Source organism: Apodemus sylvaticus, chromosome 17 (genome assembly GCF_947179515.1).
Source record: "Apodemus sylvaticus chromosome 17, mApoSyl1.1, whole genome shotgun sequence".
Lineage (NCBI taxonomy): Eukaryota > Metazoa > Chordata > Mammalia > Rodentia > Muridae > Apodemus > Apodemus sylvaticus.
This window is the reverse complement of record NC_067488.1, coordinates 32,570,241-32,593,796: the sequence shown is the minus strand read 5'-3', so window position 1 is coordinate 32,593,796 and position 23,556 is coordinate 32,570,241. Positions and strand designations below refer to the sequence as shown.

General features: G+C 37.5%; 1 protein-coding gene across 7 annotated transcripts in view; it reads left to right on the top strand.

Moving 5' to 3' along the window:
* Cyrib (CYFIP related Rac1 interactor B) overlaps positions 1-23,556 on the top strand; it is a 95,559-nt gene that overhangs the window by 69,023 nt on the left and 2,980 nt on the right. For all 7 annotated transcript variants that reach the window (XM_052161492.1, XM_052161493.1, XM_052161495.1 and 4 more), the window contains 8 exons: positions 1,238-1,359; positions 6,036-6,141; positions 12,066-12,202; positions 13,423-13,500; positions 15,333-15,449; positions 16,331-16,410; positions 17,469-17,595; positions 18,873-18,943. In XM_052161492.1, the coding sequence (XP_052017452.1) occupies positions 1,238-1,359; positions 6,036-6,141; positions 12,066-12,202; positions 13,423-13,500; positions 15,333-15,449; positions 16,331-16,410; positions 17,469-17,595; positions 18,873-18,943 (838 nt within the window). The remainder of the gene's footprint in view (positions 1-1,237; positions 1,360-6,035; positions 6,142-12,065; positions 12,203-13,422; positions 13,501-15,332; positions 15,450-16,330; positions 16,411-17,468; positions 17,596-18,872; positions 18,944-23,556) is intronic.

Genomic DNA, 23,556 nt, shown 5'->3' with positions numbered 1-23,556 from the left:
ACATGTAGCATGGAGGAATCTTGCCAGCATAGTTCTTCCTTAAGGCATTATTTTACATACTCTATACCTTATTTGTACTATTGAGTATGCTCTAGTTGGAAAGACTTATGAAAAACTCTTTGCTTGAACAATCCACTTTTTTTTGTCTCAAAATAGAAAGGAGTATATTAAAAAATTTACTCTTAGGGGAAACAAATGACCATGCTATTAAAAATGAGATTTCTGTTACCTTTTTTCTGGCAGAAAGAAATCCAAATTTTATCACCTTTCAACATATGTTTTCTTTTTAGCACCACTGGTAGTAAAGTTGCCTGTATGTTTGTACCATAATACTTATAACTGTAATTACTCCTTCGTTTTCTTCCTCCTCCATCCTAGATATGTAAAAAGTCAGGTTTTGCTTTGTCATTTCAGAATTTCAGCAGTGATCAGGCAGCTTACAGTACCCGCCCTCACTGCTCAGGAGTTCTGTAGCGGTTTTGTAGTTGTCCTCCTGCACAGGAACCTTGGCCTCATACTCACCAAGAGAGAACTTCAGTGAGAGCGCCATACGCTTGGTCTTAAGCATATTATCCTTTCTCATAACCTCATATGATCCCAGTTGTTCAGACGTTTTTAAGTGGCCCCAAGAAAACCTCAGTTATTAAAAATAAAATGAGCTTCATAGGAATATAAAGGAAAATGAAGTAGCTTTAAACTGTAGATGAGCAAGATACATTAATAGGTAGACTTCATTTCTGTTGCATTAAAATAAAATAGTGATGCTTCATTTGTTTTGTTAGTGACAGGCATGCAGTACAAAAATGTGATTATTAAGCATATCAGACACTGATACGCTTTTTTGTAATCCCAGCATTCAGACTGAGGCAGAAGATTTACAAGTTTAAGGGCAGCCTGGGATACATAATGTTAAAAGCCAGAGTGTACTGTGTAGTGAAACTATCTGAACAAGCCAAAGCTATAAGTAGTACCAGTCTAAATTTTGATTAGAACTCTCAGATTGGTTCAATATACCACAGTAGTTTGTAAATTAAATTAAACATATATTTATTTTTCCTCTTCTTTATAGTTTGTATAAATTTGAAATTAGTTTAAATGTGTCTTCTAAAAGAGTAAAATTTATATTGAATAAAATCTAACTCATCCTTGGAAATTGGGTTGTTAATTGCTTTTAGTTAATACATGTATTAAAATATTCATGCCACTGTAAATGTTCTTGTGCTTTCATGCTGTTTAGATGCCCAGCCTACAGAGTCTGAGAAGGAAATATATAATCAGGTGAATGTAGTGTTAAAAGATGCAGAAGGCATCTTGGAGGACTTGCAGTCGTACAGAGGAGCTGGCCACGAAATACGAGAGGTAAAGTTTATAATTTTTATAGGCACTTATCAGTAAAGGCCAGTTGGCAGCTTGTCAATTGGCTTAATTTCTATTGTTTTCTGTACTTGTCCTGGATATTTGAAAGACCACTTGGGACAGAGAGGTATTACAAAGGGGCAGTGCTACCTACTCATATGTGATTTAATAACATCTGTTTGTTATAGTCACACATGAAAATTGGGTTTTCCTTTGGGAACTATTTATTTTTGTTTTTCTCTTTTGGAAAAAGAATATTACTTTCTGGCTCCCTTCCCCAAAATCCTCCCACCTCCAGCTCTATTTTTCAGTTCCTAAGCTTCCTAGGAGAATGGGAAACCACCCAAGATACTTCTTCCACCTCCAGCCCCTCCCCACCTGCCTCTTCTCTAATAGGTGCATGCTATAAGGAATGTGTGAAATGAAGTGTTTCTACCTTTGTTCTAGACTCTGAATTGTCCTCCCTTTTTTATTTTTATTTTTCAGAAACTGAAACTCCCCTGATTATTTCTACCTTTATTCTCAAGTTCCAGTCTAGAACTTTACTCTCTTTCACTATGTTGTCTCTTAATCACACCTTTACTTGCTTTTCTTTCCTCTGAATGTACTTACTCTACTCTGATACAGTGCTCAAATTCTCTTGTCTTGCCTCTAAACCTGAATAGAACATCACATTTCTTGAAGGCAATACTAGTGCTTTGTTCATGCCATCCTTGCTTCTGTTACTTTCAGTATCAAGAGGTACAGAGGTCATCAAAGACCAGTCTTTTGGGCTCCCAATCGATTATCCTTTGATGCCTGCTGTAGTAGTACCTCATAGAAAGTGCAGACAGAAGAGGATGCTGTGGTTACTTGCTAGCTCTCTACTGTAAGTGAGGAGGGACACTGAAATGACATGTAGTCTTTTCCTGTTTGTGACCAAGCTGTCTTGCAGAGCGATCTCACCTTTGCCTTGGTGTAGAATGCCCTTCCTTTCTTTCTTTCACATGTACTGACATGTTCATGTACTTCACACCTACTTCCCCTTACTCTGTGTTTCCTAGTACTAAACACATGTGTCTTTTATGGTACTCATGAGCCTCAAAAAAATAATGATGACTTGGTGTTTATTTCTATACCACTCACCCACCAAGCTTGAGTGTTAAACCCCAGGTTCTTACATATTCAGTGCCTAGCAAGGTGTAAACTGCTGAGGAAATAAATACTGGAGCATCACTTCATCATAGTTACTTTTTTTTTCAGTTACTTCTTAGAGTAAATGAAGGGGGAAAAAAATCTCATTCACTACAAAGACACTTGTGTATTTTTTTCCTATAGGTAGAACTCTTAGGATTGAAAAAAGTTTCATTTCCATCAGAGGATTGCTCTGTGTTTTTGTGGGAAAGGCTTGGTCTCTATTCTCATGTACACTTCATTGACTTCTTGCTTAGTTTGAGTTAATTTCTGGAAAGAAAGTACGATAGTAGGAAAGTTTATATAGGTCATTTCGGAAAAGCCACAGAAACTCTGAATACCTTGGCCAAGGATTGGAGTTCTCCACATGTCCTAGGTATGCAACTGAGCTGATTTCTCAGGGCTATAGCGATATATAATTCACATCTTTCCACAATTTTTGATGTGGAAAAGTAAACAAATGCATTAAAGTGTTTGTGTATGTGTGTGTGTACATATATATTTAAAGGCTTGTGTAGGGAAGCAAAAATATAATCATATAACACTAGAAAACATAAAAGTATAAGGGGAAAATATTAAGAGACTGACCTTATCGAGCTTTGTGACTTACTATGCCATTTCTAACTATTTGGTAAAGGACTTAAGGACAAAGAGGTTAATGTGTGCTGATTCATACCTACAATCTGAGCACTTGTGAGGCAAAGGCAGGAGGATGCCCTGAGTTTTGAGGCCAACCTGGGCTATTGAGTAAGACCCTGTCTTCAATTAAAACAAATAAACATAACAAAAGGAAATTAAAGACAGAAGTGTATAAGCAAAACAGTAGTAAAATATATTAACTGGAAAACTAGAAGCACATTATCTGTGGATTGGACAGATATAGATAGTGTTCAGGCAGTTAAAGTTTTAAGAAATGTGTGGATCCATACATGTGATTAGGTTTCTGAATAGTAGGAAAGCAGTTCACATGAAAGGACAGTGCTGAGTACATGCAAAGAACTGATATCTGCTGGGACTGCAACAGGTGGCCTGTGAAAAACAGACGACAGAAAATTATGGTTTTGTGAATAAACATGTATCTCTGAAGAAGTTTCTTTTGTGAAGAGTATGGCCTGTTAAGTCAGTGCAAGTTGACACTATAAAATGGTTATCAAGAGGTCACTGTATCAAAAAACAAAACCTCTAAAATTATTTGTACTTGTATCTTATTATTTTAAATGAGGTACTTGTATCTATATGTTCCAAATAAGAAAAAATGTAAAGAATAATGGCTCCTTAACTCACCATAAAAAAAATGGAAGCAACTAGAAATATTTCTGTAGTTAATAAAATTATAAAACTCCATATAAATAGTGTAGCATAGTACTGGCATGTAACAACACAAATTGTTTCCTGGTAGCTAGCTTGTTAAGGACTTGAGTATGTATTAAATAACATTTATAAAATTTATAAAATGTGACTTTAAAATAGAATAAATATGGTTTGAGAGATGGCTCAGCAGTTAAGTGCACTGGTTGTACTTCCAGGAGGCTTGGGTTATGGGTCGATTCAATTCCCAGCACACACATGGTGGCTCATATCCATTTGAAATTCTAGTTCTAGGGGACTCAACACCTTCTTCTGGCCTCCAGGCACCATCCTTTCATGTGGTTCGCAGACATACATGCAGACAAAACATACATATAAGTAGATCACTACATTAAACATATAACCTTAAAAGGAGTAATTATTAATTAAGATAAGTATGTTCTTTAGTATAAACCTCTAGTGAGGGAGTAAGAACCTCCAGTAATGTTGAATTCTGCCCTAAAGTTTAACAGATTTGAAAATGAGTTGTAGTACTTATTTTAAGATAGCTTTGCCTTTGACATTACTAAGTGCTATCTTGTATATTGACTTATTATGAATACTGGCTCAAAACCTTATTACCAACAGCAGTGAATCTGAAGCGACAGGTGAAGGAAGCAGACACTAAGATCCATAGGATGTTAGCCATGAAGGAACATGTTGTCTTTAATCCATAAGGCAAAGCAGGTCCTAGGAAGTAGCTTGCTCACTGGAGACAGTAGACAGCATTTACAGGCACATTTGTGTGTTATGGAGATGCATTAGTGTGTAGACCTTCATAAGAGAAGTTGGGATACTTAAGAGGAAATCAGTGAAAGTTAGTTTTAACTGTTTGCTTGTTTCCTGAATTTACAGTCCCACTAGATATATTAGCATGTTATCAAAAAATTTTTTTATGAAGTTAGGAATATTTATTACATGTTGTGATCATTGATATTACGGTATTTCCAGATAGTATTTCTAACATCAGTAATATTGGCTTTAGGCTCCTGTTGTATCTTAAGAATTATTTAAAAAAAAAACCTCAAAATTTGAAAATATTGGCTAGATGTGGTAGCATATACCTGTATTTCAAAACTTGGGAGGCTGAGGCAGTGGGATCATGAGTTTGAGGACAGTCTGGGCTACGTAGTAGGTCTGTGATTTTGAATTACTTATACAGCCCATTTATTTATTTATTTATTTATTTATTTATTTGCACCTAATTCACAGAAATTTTAAATCTGAGTATAATTTTATTTTGCCTTCCTGAGTTTTGTTTTTGTGTGCATAGATTCAGTACCAGTGCCTTGGGGGAACTAAACATGTCATGCCTGGTGACCCTTACAAGCAGCTCCTGCCATAGCTAAAGTTCTGTCATTTTAAACTTTGGGTTGTTTAAAATGTTTGAGAAAGCAAAGCAAGTTGTTGGAGGGAAAACTACACTGCGTTTGATAAAGGATTAAGAAAGCATCTGTAGGCAACTGGCAAGTAAAAGTAAGCCAACTCTTTCACCTGGGAATAACCCCATACTCAGAGGAGACGCAGAATAGCTTGAAGGACTTGAGCTGACAGAGGTCTGTGCATTCGTGAGCTCCGGCTTTGTCTTGATTTCTTCCCTTAGATCTGAAGCTGGGTTGTTTTGTTTTGTTTTTTCCTATCTTTTTACTCAGGAAAGCCTGAAAAAACTTGGAATCCAGAAAAGTATTTTAGTTCAAAACAATGAGTATTTGCAATATTTCTAAATTGCATTTTTCAGGTTGATTCGGGTTCTTGTTGGCCAGGTCTCTTAGAGCTGGCGTGGACCATGCAAATTGAATTACAGCTTTTTGGCTCTTTCTCAGAGTTGGTGTTTTCATGTATTGTCTTACTTTATTTCTTCCTGAATTCATACCAAGAGTGTCTCTACAATAGAAGAAATAGTATAAGACATTTTCTTTTTGTGGATCTAAATGACACCAAGTTGTCATATAGCTAACAGTGTTGATTTTATTAGTACAGTATCTGTTGTGGGAAAAAACTTGTGGGGTTAAGAAAGTCCAAACTTGGAATTTCTGTGTCTGTCATTCTATTCTTTAAATATCCAGATCTCCTTCATTTGCTAAAACTTTTGCCTTAATGTAAAAAAGGACTGTTGTAACTTTTATAAATCTCAACTTTTTGTTTCTTGGATTTTTAAGGCAATCCAGCATCCAGCCGATGAGAAGTTGCAAGAGAAGGCATGGGGTGCAGTCGTGCCACTAGTAGGCAAATTAAAGAAATTTTACGAATTTTCTCAGAGACTAGGTAAGCTTAAAACTTTGTAATTTTTTACTTTCCTGATAAGAATGCTTTTTAGGTCTAGAATTATTTAGATGATTTTGTTTGCAGTACTGAAGTTGGCTGTGTATCTGTTGTGTAGGTACAACAGACTACGCATGAACACTTGGTATTGTTCTCATAATTTTCTCAACCTTTTGAATTGTTTAGACTGTTTTCCTCAGCAAGTTGTGATTTACAGAAGGAGATCTGATTTCTTTGCATCTCAGTATAAGAAATTACATTAGCCTGATGACAGACTCTCTTGAGTTCTCACCCCTCATATTGAGGTAGAACCCAGTGCCTTGTGTTTGGTAGACCACAGTGTGGCATCCTAACCCTTAGGGGCAGACACTAGATATAATTAAACAGGAATTGGAAAGTATTTTTATAATAAATATCCTTTTTTTAAAAACTGGGTGGGGGGGGGGGGGGCTGGAGAGATGGCTCAGCAGTTAAGAGCACTGACTGCTCTTCCGAAGGTCCTGAGTTCAAATCCCAGCAACCACATGGTGGCTCACAACCATCCGTAAAGAGATCTGACGCCCTCTTCTGGTGTGTCTGAAGACAGCTACAGTGTACTTACATATAATAAATCTTAAAAAAAAAAGAAAAACATTAAAAAAATAATAAAAAAAAAAAACTGGGTGGGTATGGTGTGGTGTGGTGTGGTGTATTTGGAAGCCAGAGGTTGTTAGAATGTCTTATAATGATTTCTTCTGTATCTTTGAGTGAGACAGGGTTGCCTACTATCCAGAAGCTTACCCTTTAGACTAGTGTTGCAGGCATGTGCTGCCATGCCTGACTTTCCTGTGGGTCTGGACATATAAACCCAAGTCCTCACTTTGTGCAACAAGTGTTTATTTTTCTCCTTCCTCCCTTCCTCCCTCCCTTCCTCCTTCCTCTCTCCTCTGCGCTCTCCTCCTTCTTTCTTCCTTCCTACTGTACATTGGTGTTCTGTCTGCTTGTATGTGTGTATGAGGGTACCAGATCCCCTGGAACTAGAGTTACAAACGGTTGTGAAATGCCAGGTGGGTGCTGGGAATTGAACCCTTGGTCCTGGTCCTTTGCAAGACAACCAGTGCTCTCCGGAAAGCCATCTCTCCAGCCCCCGAGCTCTTTTTACTATAAGTTATAGCTGTAGGTTATTTTTGCATGAAAAAATATTTGAAGCGTAAAGCATGAAAATGAGTTCTTGTCCAGTTATTTGGACTTTAGTGAAGTGTCTCTGTGGTCTGTTGCTTTGCACTCTGTAATCTCTGTCAAGTCATCATCCTGATTATTTTTACTACTGTACACACTCCTTCTTACTCTGTTCATACTTAGCATCCTTTGAAGTTAAAATGCTCAGATTCTATTGAAGCTATCTTAGTCCCTTAGTGTATATTTTTGAACAATGGAAAAACAAACCCAAGTGGTTGGGTTTCAAAGTTTTCTGATGTTCTAGATGTTAGAATTAATCTGGTAAGTGTGAATTAATCTGGTAGATGTTGTTCTACTCCAGCAGAGAATATAGTAACAATCCATAGCAAAAGCTTGATGTTCCTGCTTTTGGAGCAGGCCTTGAGCTCTTCATAACAGAACTCTCACAGCTCCATAAAGTCATGAGTAAAGTAAGACTATGAAACCTAACGGATTACCTCCCTCGCAACTCAGTAACCTGGTTAATATTTCTACTTCCCTTGCTAATGGGTTGCATTTCTTTGACTTAGTGTTGTTAAACGAGTGGCTGATAGTTTAATGGCTACACAAATTTGGTGTCTTAAATATGTATTGGGACCTTAAGATCAATAATACATGATAGGCTTTTGAGGCATATTAGCCCTGTTTGACTCTCACTAGCTGAATAATCTTGATCATATCCAGAGTTTCAGTATTCTATATAGACTTGCAGTCTGTTCAGTCTTTTGCCTATATCTCTTAAACCTCTCCTACTTTTCTACCTACCCCTCTATTGTGGAGCCAGAGATGAGAATGAATACCAGACAGCTTGAGGGATACCAACAACTATCAAGTTGTACAAATCCTTAAGAGTGTTGTAGTACCAATGAGAGAGCTCCTGGCCTTGGCTGAAGACATACACATTATGTACTTCAGAAGAGACCTTGGTAACTTGCTTGTTTGAATCCTGTTAGAGTTATAAGGCTAATGCTGCCAGGCTGTTTTGTTGACAATCATATTGGCCAGAGAAATTTTCTTTTTGTGTTAGTCTAAGGCCTTTCCTGTTGAGGCAACTACCTGTGTTAATAGTCATCATAATGTTTGTTCTCACCAAGGTCTACCTTCTTCTGTCCAGGGTCCGTGGAGCACAGTCATCATGGCAGCTGTTTTCATGGGCTTTTTTCTTCTTTGTTTTGAGGTTTGGGGTTTTAGTGGTGGTGGTTATTGTGTGTGTGTGTGTGTGTGTGTGTGTGTGTTTCTCCCCTTTTGTATTCAAGAAGTAATTTCTCTTTGTAGCCCTTTGTAGTCCGAAAACTCACTCTGTAGACCAAGAAACTCACTCTGTAGACCAAGCTGACCTTGAAGTAAGAGATCTGTTTGCCTCTGCCTCCCAAGTGCTGGGGTTGATTAAAGGCATGCACTATCACTGCCAGACTGCTATTGTTTTTTTTTTAAGTAGTGAACTGTTTGTTTGCTTTTGATTCAGACAGGATCTCTGATAGTCTGTTGGTTTTGAGCTGACCATGTCTGAAGATGACCTTGAACCTTTTTTTTTCTTTAAGATTTATTTATTTATGGCCTGCAGAATTGACTCAGTAATTAAGTGCATTTGCTGTTCTTACAGAGGACCTGGATTTGATTCCTAGCACCCTTGTGTTGGCTCAAAACCATTTATGATTCCCACTTCCAGAGAATCTATTCTCTGTGGGCACCATGCATGCATGTAATGCACATACATACACAAATCCAGGCAGATACATGCATGTTTATCTATATCGCAGAACAGGTGTGGAACTCAGATTACAGTAGTTGGGTTTTTTTTTCCTTCTTCTGCTATGGGGTCCTGTATGTACAGCTCCTAGTCTCTTGACTTTTATCTTGATTTTTTCGTGACATGCTTTTACTATGTGGTCCTAACTGTCCCTAATTCATGATGTAGACGACCAGGCTGCCCTTGAACTTACAGATCTGCCTGCCTTTCCCTCCATAGGGTTTGGTGCTCCTTCCTCCCCCACTGATTTTGGCATTTCACTTACGACTTTCTGGTTGCTAAGGCAAGCATATCAAATTTATGTGGTATTGGGGATTGAACCAAAGACCTCAAGCCTTCTAGGCAAGCACTATCTCAACCAGGTTGCATCCCTAGCATGCTGCATTACTCAAAAACATTTAAAGATTTACAAGCAAAAGCATTCACAATAATTGTGTTCCTATGTGCTATGTTGTGTCTGTCACCCCCACACCCCCAGCCATGTCCTTTGAGTTTTATTTTCTATATTCTTTGTTTACATTCCAAATGATTTCCCCTTTCCCATTTCCCCCCTCCCTATAAGTCCCATAAGCCCTCTTCGCTCTGCCCCTTCCCCAATCACCCCCCCCTCCCATTTCTCTGACCTGGTAATTCCCTACAATGCTGTATCAAGCCTTTCCAGGACCAGGGCCCTCTCTTTCCTTTGTCTTGGGAATCATTTGATATGTTAATTGTCTTGAGTATTCAGAGCTTCTGGGGCAATATCCACTTATCAGTGACTACATTCTATGTGTATTCTTTTGTGATTGGGTTACCTCACTAAGGATGATTTTCCTGTTCTAACCATTTGCCTAAAAATTTCTTGAAATCATTGTTTTTAATTGCTGAGTAGTATTCCATTGTGTAAATTATACCACATTTTCTGTATCTATCCCTCCATTGAGGAACATCTGGGTTCTTTCCAGCTTCTGGCTATTTTAAATAAGGCTGCCATGAACATAGTGGAGAATGTGTCCTTATTGCATGCCAGGGAATCCTCTGGGTATATGCCCAGGAGTGGTATAACAGGGTCCTCTGGAAGTGTCATGCCAAGTTTTCTGAGGAACCGCCAGACTGGTTTCCATAGAGGTTGTACCAGCTTGCAATCCCACCAGCAGTGGAGGAGTGTTCCTCTTTCTCCAAATGACACCCTTCACAATAGCCACAAACAATATAAAGTATCTTGGTATGACTCTAACCAAACAAGTGAAAGATCTGTATGACAAGAACTTCAGGTCTCTGAAGAAGGAAATTGAAGAAGACCTCAGAAAATGGAAAAATCTTCCGTGCTCGTGGATTGGCAGGATTAATATAGTAAAAATGGCCATCTTGCCAAAAGCAATATACAGATTCAATGCAATCCCCATCAAAATCCCAACTCAGGTCTTCACAGAGTTAGAAAAAGCAATTCTCAAATTTATCTGGAATAACAAAAAACCCAGGATGGCTAAAACTATTCTCAACAGAAAAAGAACTTCTGGGGGAAATCAGTATCCCAGACCTCAAGCAGTACTACAAAGCAGTAGGGTCAAAAACTGCATGGTATTGGTACAGTGACAGGCAGGCGGATCAATGGAATAGAATTGAAGACCCAGAAATGAACCCACACACCTATGGTCACTTGAGCTTCGACAAAGGAGCTAAAACCATCCAGTGGAAAAAAGATAGCCTTTTCAACAAATGGTGCTGGTTCAACTGGAGGTCAATATGCAGAAGAATGCAAATCAATACATTCTTATCTCCTGTACTAAGCTTAACTCCAAGTGGATCAAGGACCTCCACATAAAACCAGACACACTGAAACTAATAGAAAAGAAACTGGGAAAGACCCTTGAGAACATGGGCACAGGGGAAAAGTTCCTGAACAAAAAACCAATAGCTTATGCTCTAAGATCAAGAATTGACAAATGGGACCTCATAAAATTACAAAGTTTCTGTATGGCAAAGGACACTGTCAAAAGGACAAAATGGCAACCAACAAATTGGGAAAGGATCTTCACCAATCATACATCCAACAGAGGGCTAATATCCAATATATAAAAAAGTTAAACTTCAGAGAGCCAAATAACCCTATTAAAAAATGGAGTATAGAGCTAAACAAAGAATTTTCACCTGAAAAATTTCGAATGGCTGAGAAGCACCTTAAGAAATGTTCAACATCATTAATCATTAGGCAAATGCAAATCAAAACAACCCTGAGATTTCACCTCACACCAGTCAGAATGGCTAAGATTAAAAACTCAGGAGATAGCAGGTGTTGGGTCCTTTGAGTTTTCAAAGGTTCTGGTGTTGACACTTGTCTCTAAAGGAGAACTCGTTACAGATGCTTCCTCTCTTCTGGTCACCTCGTTTCCCCTTGTTCTAGCTCAAGAACTTTGTAAGCTGGGTAATGTCATAATTGCCATGTTAAAACGCTACTTCACCTGCAGTATAAAGGCTGAAATGTGAGGTTATATGTGCCTTATAAGGTATAAGAGTGGATGAGAAAATCAAGTAAGGAGAGAACAATTTCAGTTTGGGAGCAGGGATTAATTTTTTCTGTATTAGAAATTTGTCATTAGAAAACAAAATTTGAGGTCCTTTCAGCAGAAGAAAAAAGTCTAACAGGATGTTAAAGAAAAATTAGCATTTGCCTACATTTGATCAAGTTTCAGGCTTAATTTCAGCATTTGGGATGCTTAGGATGTCAGAGCTACCAAACAAGGGAAACAGAACAGTTTACCCTGTGCCCTTGGTGTTTAGATTCATGCTCTGTATCATGTCGAATCTGAGTTTATGATAGAATTGGCTCTTTTAAAAGTTTTTATTAAGCTAAGTATTACTGCAGTAGATAGTTTGAGTATGTGCAGTATTAGCAGTGGTAAGGTGTTGGTTCATCTTGGTTACAGAGAGAGAATATGTGCATCTGAATATTGGTTGGGAATTGAACTCTCTGACAACGTATTCATCTTCTTTTCATTAGAAGCAGCATTAAGAGGCCTTCTGGGAGCCTTGACTAGTACGCCATACTCCCCCACGCAGCATCTAGAGCGAGAGCAGGCTCTTGCTAAACAGTTTGCAGAGATTCTTCACTTCACACTCCGGTTTGATGAGCTCAAGGTAGAGTCTGGTGATAGACTTTTTATAAAAACCATCTTTTTTTCTGCTGAATAAGAGGAGGAACCTTTTAAAACCTGTATTTAAATGATTCCTACTCAAGTGGAAAGCTAGAGCTGAAGTGGCAGCCAGCCAAGTACACAGGAGTCATTCACTGTTTGTGAATGTGAATTTGTAAGCAGAACGTAATCCCAAGCTGCTTCTCTGGGTTTTTTTTCTGTTTGTCCTTTTTTTTTAATATATATATATTAAAAAAAACATATTTTTCTCCCCCTTCCCCACTCTTACTTTCTTCTTCCCTATTTATCTTGTTATCTAACTTTTTATAATATTTATACTTATAACTCCCATGTTGCAATGTGGAGCAAGTCTAATAAAACACTTTTCTTTCAAGAGTATACCAGGGTTTTGTGAGTATACCAGGGTTTCTCTGTCTTGAAACAGCCTTGGCTGTCCTAGAACTTGCTCTGGAGACCAGTTTGGCCTTGAACTCATAGAAATCTACCTTTCTCTGTCTCCTGAGTGCTAGAATTAAAGGCGTGCGCCTCCACCACCTGGCATGCACTGTTTTGTTTTTTTAATCGAAGTCCTGAGTTCAAATTATGAGACTTTATTTTTAAGGATCCTGATTACCTTTTGTAGAAAATGGAAGAGTTATGTTTCTGTGTTACTTCATACAGACAACTGTTAATTACTATTAATAATTTGGGCACAAACGTACAAAAATATAAAGTACATACATAATCTTTTATTCAAAGCAAGTACACTTACATTTGTTTTCTGTTTGGTTTTGTAATATCAATATTTTTGATAAACAAGCTCGTAAGGTTTTACCTAAAGTTATTGAAAAGGAAGAATGCATAAAGCCCACAATTGGAAACAGTCTATGATTTGCAGTTAGCATGAATGCTGTTGTGTATGATAGTACACACCTTTAGTCCCAGCACTTGGGGAAGGCATAGGCCCAAAGGTCTCTTTGAGTTTAAGGTCCTTGAACTCTGTAAGGTTCAAGACCTTGTGTCCAAGGGAAAAAATGCACTGAAGAGTTCAAAAGTACTACGAGCTTTTGTAAGTATACCAGGTAGTTGTTAAAGTTACATGAGAATGTTAGGTTACCAGTTCAAACTAAATTAGATTTTCACCTAGTTTATATTAGCATTTGATACATAGCAGTTGTCTTTCATAAATTACAGTGTTCTTTCATACATGCCCTCCCTCTTTAGATGACAAATCCTGCCATACAAAATGACTTCAGCTACTACAGAAGAACATTGAGTCGTATGAGAATTAATAATGTCCCGGTAAGCTTTTGCTATCAATTAGATTTAGTGGTGGCAAGAATAACTTGATTTTATTCTTCCCTTTGTTCATTCATTTACCCTCCCACTCACTAGATGGATTGTTTGTTTTGTTTTTTGAGGCAAGATCTCTCCATCGCAGTGGCTGTCCTGGAACTTACTATGTAGCCTAAGCTAGCCTGGAACTCACTGAACTCCACCAGCCTCTGCCTCCAGCTTATTCAGAAGTTAAAGCTCCTGTGGAAGGAGAGCTCAAACTATAGCAAACCTTGTAGCATATATTCTTTTTTTCTAATGCCTTTAATTTCCACAACTACTTCAATAAAATTGCATTTTGCCTTTATATCAGTAATCCTTTAAATCTCTTTGTATACTATTATTTTAACTGAACAAAAAATTTTGCATGAATGTTATTGTTACAGTGGTGACTCCTGAAGAAAACTGACGTAGAATGAGAAAATTAACTGCCAGTGGCAAGAAGTTATCTGCTTCATGCTGATGAGAAAGTCATTTCTGGGCCTAGGCCTTAGCATCATAGCTTCTTTCCTGGTTCCTTTGGGCTGCTAGTCTCTTCTGTCCTCCCCAAAGTGTTTAGTGCTTTTTTCTACTTTCATGGAATTACAGGTGAAGATACTCTTTGTGTTTAGTGGATCCATATTGTGGTAATTGGTGTCAAAATAGGAGAAATCACAACACAACTCTATGGTCATGTTAGTAGTTTCATATAGGTGTACTGGAGCTGTGTAAGGGCTGATAGAGGGTCAGAGAGAATGTTTAACTCCAAAGGCAGCATTTACTTATGTATTTATTGGTACTGAAACATCTCTATGAAATGATTATTTTCAAATGGGCACCTGGTTGGAGGTAAAGGGTTTCTCTGTTCTTTACAACAGTTTGGGCTTATACAGACCACTTAGTGTGAAACTGATTTATAGTGTCTGTCTGGTTTGGTTTTGTTTTTTATTTTCACCTGGTAAATAAACAAAACTCATTCTTTTACCCTCTTTGTCATCTCCATCTCTACACAAGAGGCCCAGGACTTTAGAGAGATCTTCAAGCTATCTTACACTCTCAAGAGTTATGCGCAAAGTTCGAAGTTCTCAGTGAGATCGCTTAGATTCATATTCTTGCCCAACTTGCTGTGTATCTCTTCTCTTTTCTATTAACCTCATAGCTCATTTTCCTCTCTTTCAGTTAATTTGTAGCACATAACTTCTTTTCTGACCTTTTGGAACTGTCTTCCTACTATTTTGGGTTGGTTTACTTTCCTTTTTTTAAACATTTATTTGATACTCCTTTTAATTCTCCAAATGGATCCCGATTTGTAAGGAAAATGCTAAACTGGAAGTAGCATTTAAGGCCCTCAACAGTCTCACTTCTACTTTAATTTTCACTAGTTGCTGTCTGCTGTTACACTCAATGTATCAAAATGTGCTCTGCTAAGACATTTTAAAAATTTATTTTCCTTCTGCCAATAGAAATAACTTGTTTGTTTATGTATATACATCATCACTTGTAAAAGCCCAAGACTTCATCAATCCTCATTTTCTTTTAGTCTGAGATCCCCTTCCTTTTGTTGTTGCCTGTATTTTATCGTGGTACTGGGTAGATCCTTCTGTTCATACTGGAAGATGGAGTGTAATTCATCTTCCAGAGCCTTCTGAGCAGTCTCTTGTGTAGTAAGATGTCCCATCAATGTATTACAATTCCATAATACCATTTAATATGTTTGAATAGATAGTTTTTTTAAACAATTGTTTAATATTATTTTCAGTCTCTTCATTCATTCATTGGTTTAATAATTTGTGAATTAATGTCAAATGATTTCCACACAGGCAGAAGGAGAAAATGAAGTAAATAATGAATTGGCAAATCGAATGTCTTTGTTTTATGCTGAAGCCACCCCAATGCTGAAAACTTTAAGTGATGCAACAACAAAATTTGTATCAGAGGTGAGTTGTTGGGTAACCTTCTCTGCATTGATGCTGTTCCACTCACTGCAGATGTGATTATGTCAGCAGTCATGTGATTCCAAGTATGACCCTGAGACAGTGACCCCTAACTGAGGCCTGCATGGGCACAGCTGCCCACTTGCTTTGCGGCCTCTCTGGAGGTACTCTGAGTACTGTTGTGATCACATAGCCTAAGTGTGCTCTGATTGCCTTTAGAACCCTCCCTTTCCTTCACTAATAATGAGTAAAAATCTCAGATGATCATTTTAAGTTCCTTTCTGCATTGATTTGATCTGATCCACAGAATCATTCTGCTGGATTCTCTTAAAAGTATATGATGCTTATGAGAACTTAGCCCCTGCTCCTGCTACATACCCAGATCAGACTGCTGCCCCTTACCTATTCTTATTTCTACTCTTGTTCCACTAAATGTTTGCCATGGTCTGGAGAGATGGCTTGCCATTAAGCCTGATAATTTGAGACTGATTTCTAGATCTCATAAAGTAAGAGAGAACAGACTACCACAAGTTTCTCCACTGTGGCACAAGAGAATACCCACGTACCATAAGTAAGATATAATGAAATCAATAAAATTTCCCTTCAGGCTGATCTTCGTCTCCTGTAGTTGAAAGGTTATGCTTATTCTTCTCACTCACCTAACAGAAATGTCTTCTGAAGGTGACAAGGTCATGGCTGTTTTGTACATGGTTCTATCCCCTGATCAGGAAACAGTGATTAGAATCACGGTCATTGCTTAGAAAGTTAGAAATAGGAGCCAGAGCATTTGCTGGTTTCTGGGATTCTATAAAGTTTTAAATTACTCTGAAGTATCACATATTTTACTTTTACTTGCTTCTTTTGTTCTCTCTGTACACTTACAGAATAAAAATTTGCCAATAGAAAATACCACAGACTGCTTAAGCACCATGGCAAGTGTGTGCAGAGTCATGTTGGAGACACCGTGAGTACATGATTGTTTCACCTCAGCATACTGCTGAAATGACTGGCATTTTAAAGCAGATCCAAACACAGATGTCTCTGTGAAAAAAGAAATGAAGCTTATCCTGACCATCAGATGTTGAATGTATGAACAAAGTCAAAAATAATTTGGCATTTTAGTGTATTTATTTTTGAAACATAGATTTGGACTTATGGGCACTTCAAATTTTTTTCCCACCAGAACAAGAGTTTCGTGATTTTTGAGAGTTCAGGGAAGATTCCTTTCAGAAGGCTGTTATTATGTTTCATTCACCACGTTCTCTCACACTTTAGTTTTGTCTCTGTGTCCTGACATCCTGATTTATCTGAAGGCATTTGTGGTACATATGATTGCTTTTGCTATCAGCACCAGAATGAATGTGTCTTGGATTCTTGAGTAAGATAGTTTTTATTAAAGATCTTTTGTTTTTACATCACTCATTTCCCAAAGTACTCTTCTACACTCTGTGTTATTGATGAACGCCAGGGGCAGGAGGATAAGCACCTTCTACTCTTTCCTCCTGTGAAAGAGAATGGGGTTTAGAAAAATAAAGGGATTCATACTGCCAGCCCACTACCTGCTGGATCCCTGTCCCCATTCTGAGTCTGGTCTACTGCTTTGCCACATTGTATTCTATGTGGATCAGAGTTCTGTTTTCTTTTTTCTAAATGAGACAATTGATTGAATCCTGTATTATAATAACATGTAAATAGCAAACCTACTTGTTCCATTGAACAAGTGACTTTTCTCATGTTGCTAAGCACCCATTGCCAAACTCTTATTTCAAGGCAATTTTTGGTTTCTCTGAAATTGTCAAAGACGTAACATAATACCCTGGTGGGTACAAAGGTGGATACCACAATATGTGGGTTGTAAGACTCATCATGTCCATTTCTTCTCCCTAAGGGCCTTGTAGAAAAGGGATAATGTTGACATTCTTTTCAGATATCAATGAGGTCAAAATCAAGTGTGGGTGTATATAGTCAGTTCATTATAGAGTTTGTAATGTACCTCACCCACCCAAATCTTCTGCCCTCCAGGGAATATAGAAGCAGATTTACCAATGAAGAGACAGTATCATTCTGCTTGAGGGTAATGGTGGGTGTCATAATACTCTATGACCACGTCCATCCAGTGGGAGCATTTGCCAAAACTTCTAAAATTGATGTAAGTTACATATTGCTTTATGTGATTTCAAGTTGATCTTATTCATGAAAATCACTAAGGTTTTATTTAAAGAATAGGACTCACGGATTCTGATCACAGTTTGTAATATGGTTGGAATTCCTTTTTCTCCACTGTCCTGTACTTCTGGTTGCTAGCCAGTATGTGGCTATGTTAGATGATTGAAAGATGTTACTAATAGTGAATGGTAATGGTGAATATTTCTTTGTAGTATCTCTAATGAGTACATAAAATTTCCTGTTTATTGCCTAATAACCAAAGATAAGGTTTACTTCAGAACATATATTAAAAGTCAACATTGGTGCTTCTTTAAGAAAGTGGAAGAGCCTATGTGTTTTGTTTTGTTGTTGCTGTTTCATTTTCCTATTCAGAATAGTTTATTACTTTCTACTTTCATTATCTGCCAGAAACGGAAGATCCTATTAGAAGTGAAGTGGTTCTTCTCATTTCTCTGTTTACTCTTGAACATTCTAACTAGTATTTGGTAGGGATTGTCTGATAATCACTATTTCAAGCTCTTAGCATTTTAGTTCTCAATTGTGGATTACTAGCTTTCATATGTATCTTTTATATAAAGAAAAATGAATTAGCGTTAGCTTATTTGTGTTGTAACTGTGTTCCAGAATTTTTACCTTGTTCCCATGTGCCTGTGAACATTGTCCAAGAATTTTCCATTCACTACAACAGCTTCACTTTAGGAGATTAAGTAATACAGTTGCTAGGAAGTGGTAGAGTATGAGGCTAAACCCCACACCTCTTCTTTCAAGTTTATGCTGTTGTGTTTTTCAGACAACCAGGCTAACCTTTAAGATCTAAAATTTTTCTCCTTCTGTGTAGCCTGTGCCTACTATCTACCCATCAGTCAGTTTTACCTCCAGCATCTGGACTACAGGACTCTTTAACTCCCTCTCAGCTCTACAGAATCCCCATATGTCCCCTGCTTGTCACAGGCTACCTGGGAAACTCCTCTTCCCTGGACCAGATAGATCCATTCTATCCTTGCAACTAGTGTATAGTATCTTTTTCAGGATGTCTTCTCTTAGTTTTTGACTGGTTGTATTCCTAGAAAGTTTTGCCTCACTGAGAGACTGAAAATAATAACATTTGCTAGCTCTACCCCCAAGAATGAATAAAGCATTTCTAGTATATGATTCCTTCAGTTCTGTAATTAAGGTTCCAATTTTAGTTTTGCTTTTTTTTAAATGAATGTTATATTAAAAAAAAAAAAGGTGGTATTGACTTTTTCTTTTTCTCCTCAGATGAAAGGTTGTATCAAAGTTCTTAAGGACCAACCTCCTAATAGTGTAGAAGGTCTTCTCAATGCTCTCAGGTATGTATATGTACCTAAGTATGACAGAAAAATACTTGTTAAGTGTTTGAATAGCACCTAAGAGATACTTCAGTAATGTTCGTTTTACTTATTGGTAATGTTGCCTCAAAGCAATAATATAGTATTGTATAATGAGGACAATGTGTAGAAAAATGACAATATTAGCTTTGTTTCTCGGCTCAAAATCTTGCTCTACTCTTTGCCACTTAGAAGCAGGATTGCTTCTTGTAACTTTAATGCATGCTGATTCACGAACAGAAAAATTTAAAGAAAAACCATGTGATCTGACCATATGTAGCTCCTAGTGGGTTTTTTCTTTTCTTTTTCTTTTTCTTTTTCTTTTTCTCTTTCTTTTTCTCTTTCTTTTTCTTTTTCTTTTTTGTTTGTTATTGAAAAGGAAGTAAAGGGAAGTACAAACACTTTATGATAACATTAAAGATTTACATGGAAAATATTTCAGAAAAACATGTAAAAATTGACAATTTTCATGGAAAATTTAAGAGTAAAGTGGTAGACATGTAAAACACTGCTAAAGTAATTGAAATATGGAATAGAAACATTTTATGATAGAATTGAAGATTTACGTGGAAAATATTTCTTATAAAATTGTAGAAAAATGTAGAAAAACATGTTAGAATTGAAGATTCTCATGGAAAATTTTATATAGATATAATAATGATAAGCATAAAAGTTGATTGAAAATTCTAAGTTGATTGAAAGTGGAATTATAAACATTTTCTGATAAACTTGAAGATTCACATGGAAAATAGTTCTGATAAAATTGAAGAAATATATAGAAAAACATGTTAAAATTGAAGATTATCATGGAAATTATACAGATAAAATGATAGGCATAAAGATAATTCCAAGTTGATTGAAGGTGGAATTATAAACATTTTCAGATAAAATTAAAGATTTGCATGGAAAATATTTCTGGTAAAATTCAAGAAATATATAGACAAACACATTAAAATTGACTATTTCATGGAAAATTTTACATATTAAAATGGTAGATATAAAAAATCTTTCTAAATTAATTGAAGGTAGAATTAGAAATATTTGTGATCAAAACCCCTCCACACACAAAAAAAGAAACATTTGTGATAAAATCAAAGATTTACATTGAAAACATTTCTGATAGAGGAAATATATAGAAAGACATATTAAAATTGAAGATTATCGTGAAAAATAATGCATAAATAAGATAAAATGGTAGACATAAAAAAATTACTAAATTAAAAGGGGAATTACATGCCAGGCAGTGGTGGCGCACGACTGTAATCCCAGCACTCTGGGAGGCAGAGGCAGGCAGATTTCTGAGTTCGAGGCCAGCTTGGTCTATGTGTGGGTATCTTCTTTTGAGTTTGTTGGAAGAAGAACTTTCTTGCATTTTCTAGAGTGTAGTTTCCCTCCTTGTGTTGGCATTTTCCATCAATTATCCTTGGTAGGGCTGGATTTGTGGGAAGATATTGTGTAAATTTGGTTTTATCATGGACTGTCTTGTTTTTTCCATTTATGATGATTGAGAGGTTTGCTGGGTATAGTAGCCTGGGCTGGCGTTTGAGTTCTCTTAGGGTCTGTATGAAATCTTCCCAGGATCTTCTAGCTTTCATCGTCTCTGGTGAAGTCTGGTGTAATTCTGATAGGTCTTCCTTTATAAATTACTTGCCCTTTTTCCCTTACTGCTTTTAATATTCTTTTTTTGTTTAGTGAATTTGGTGTTTTGATTATTTATGTGCTGGGAGGACTTTCTGTTCTGGTCCAGTCTGTTTTGGAGTTCTGAAGGCTTCTTGTATGTTCATGGGCATCTCTTTCTCTAGGTTAGGGAAGTTTACTTCTACAATTTTGTTGAAGATATTTATTGGGCCTTTAAGATGTAAATCCTTACTCTCATCTATACCTGTAATTCTTAGGTTTGGTCTTCTCATTGAGTCCTAGAGTTCCTGGATGTTTTGGGTTACCAGCTTTATGCATTTTGCATTTTCTTTGACTGTTGAGTAGATGTTTTCTATGGTATCTTCAGCACCTGAGGTTCTTTCTTTTATCTCTGTATTCTGTTATTGATGATTATGATGCATCTATGACTCCTGATTTCTTTCCAAGGTTTTCTATCACCAGAGATGTCTCACTTTGTGATTTATTTATTGTTTCTACTTCCACTTTTAGGTCCTGGATGGTTTTGTACAGTTCCTTCACTTGATTGTGTTTTCTGTAATTCTTTAAGGGATTTTTGTGTTTCTTCTTTAAGGGCTTCTGCCTGTTGACCCATGATCTTCTGTATTTCTTTAAGGGATTTTTGTGTTTCCTCTTTAAGGACTTTTACCTGTTGACCGATGTTCTCCTGTATTTCCTTAAGGGAGTTATTTAAGTCTTTTTTGAAGCCCTCTATCAGTATCATGAGATACGATTTTAAATCCAACTCTTGATTTTCTGGTGTGTTGGGGTATCTGGGACTTGCTGTGGTGGGAGAACTGGGTGCTGATGTTGCCATGTGGCCTTGGTTTCTGTTGGTAGGGTTCTTGTGCTTTCCTTTCACCATCTGGTGCTAGTTGGTATTGTTGTCTCTGGCTGGAGTTTGTTCCTCCTGTGGGCCTGTAAGCCTCTGAGCTCTGAGCTCAAAAGTGAAAGCACTGCTGGGAGATCTCTCTCTCTCTCTCTCTCTCTCTCTCTCTCTCTCTCTCTCTCTCTCTCTCTCTCTCTCTCTCTCTCTCTCCCTCCCTCCCTCCCTCCCTCCCTCCCTCCCTCCCTCCCTCCCTCCGTCCCTCCCTCCTGGCAGGCTATGCACAAAAGGGTTTGGAGTTTTCTGGCTTCTTGGTGCAAATGGTGGGAAGACTTCTGTCCCAACTGCTCCACTGATCTTATGCCCGGTGTGCTCCTAGCTGGTCCCCTCCAGGGAGAAGGTGGAGATCTCACCTCTGAGCTCAGAAGTGAAAGCACTGCTGGGAGATCACCCTCTCCTGGTGGGCTGTGCACAGAAGGCTATGGAGTCTCCCTGCTCCCTGGTACAAATCGGGTTTTTTTTCGTTACACATGGAGAGAATTGTAGCTCAGGGTAATTACTGGACTGTTGATAGAACAGTACAGTTTTATGGTAGTTGCTCTTCTCCTGAGTAACCTAGTAACATTTCTGTTCATGCTCCCAAGGCTGCATTATCTTTGATTTGAGGAGTCATTGCTGCTTTAGTTAATGAAACTTCTGCTCTGCTGCATGACATCTTTTTAAGTGAACTCCTTCATGCTTTATAACATACTGGCACAGAATCAGCTAAAAGAATGTCACAACCTAGAAGCTAATTTTCTATGCTTTATTATTTACAAAAAATAGTGAACATAGAAATATTTATGTAGTGGTATTTGTATCAAAAAGCAAAATGTCAATTTCAGCTGAGTGAAACCTATATACAACTGTTATGGAACATGCTGTGTAAACGGTTTCAGCCTGAATAAAGGAAAGCTACTTTAAATGAATATTAGAATGACAAAAACATAGTTTAATTAAATCTATATACTATCAGGGTATTGCAACCACACACCCAATGTTTAGAAATTTTCTTCTTCCTTTTGCATTGCAAATTACATTTGAAATTTAGCTATGTAGGGCATGGGCCTCTTTATAGCCTTTCTGGATAGTATCTGTGTCTCAGTGTGCCTGATTTTTTTTTTTAATCTATTTTTCCCTGAAGGGTCAGTCTCTGCAGTCAACTGGTGTTAGGAAATCTATTATGAAATTTATTGTTAAAGGTTAGGAATAAATAGCTTGGTATGGTGGTATGTACCTTTTAAACCCAAGGAGCCAACCTAGTTTACTTAGGGAGAACATATCTCAAAAATCCAAAACAGCTTAAAGGTAAAGCGGTTGTAAGGACTTTTAGTATTTCTTATGTTACTGTAAAGGAAGCATGCTAAAAGAGTGGTTGAGAACCCCTGCAGTGCAGTGCTGCTTTTAGAACTTTCGTGACGTTAGTTGAGTCTCCTTTTCTTAGTGTTAGAGCCAAGAAGGGCAGTAGTGTTGAGTATAGTATTGTTTGTGAAGTGTTTCCATAGGAGGCCGCACTGAGGAAAACAAAAGTATCTTGTTAGTTTTATTAAGTTGTAAGGAATACTTTTTACCCTATTAGTTCATAGTAAGCACATTCTATGTCTGGTCTCACGTTTTGTCTGGGGCTCTATAATGCTAGTGGTCATGCTTTATGGAAGTGCTGGTTACCATCTCTTGTTCCCATGCATTTCCAGTGCAGTCTTGAGTGTGAGACCTCTGTTTACCTGAGCTTGGATGGGGCAGTGGTTGTGGGCAATGCTTGCATCTGCATTCTTATCACATGAACCCAGAAGTAGTCCAGGTTCTGAGGAACCAGAGTTGATGCAGGGCTTCATTCCTGAAATTGATGTCCTTTTGATATCCCAGTCCGGTTTATTATGTATTGAACTTGGATGTGTTTCAGAATAGATTGTAAAACATGCAGAGATCCAGGTCACCACCTCTAGAGTCTCTTTCCTTACATCTGAGTTGAGACTCAGGCTCTCTCATTTTAAATAAATAACCCTGGCTAGTACTTTGTAAAACACTGTTGAAACTAAGACATCACAGCCTAGTTTAGCTTTCTTGTAACAAG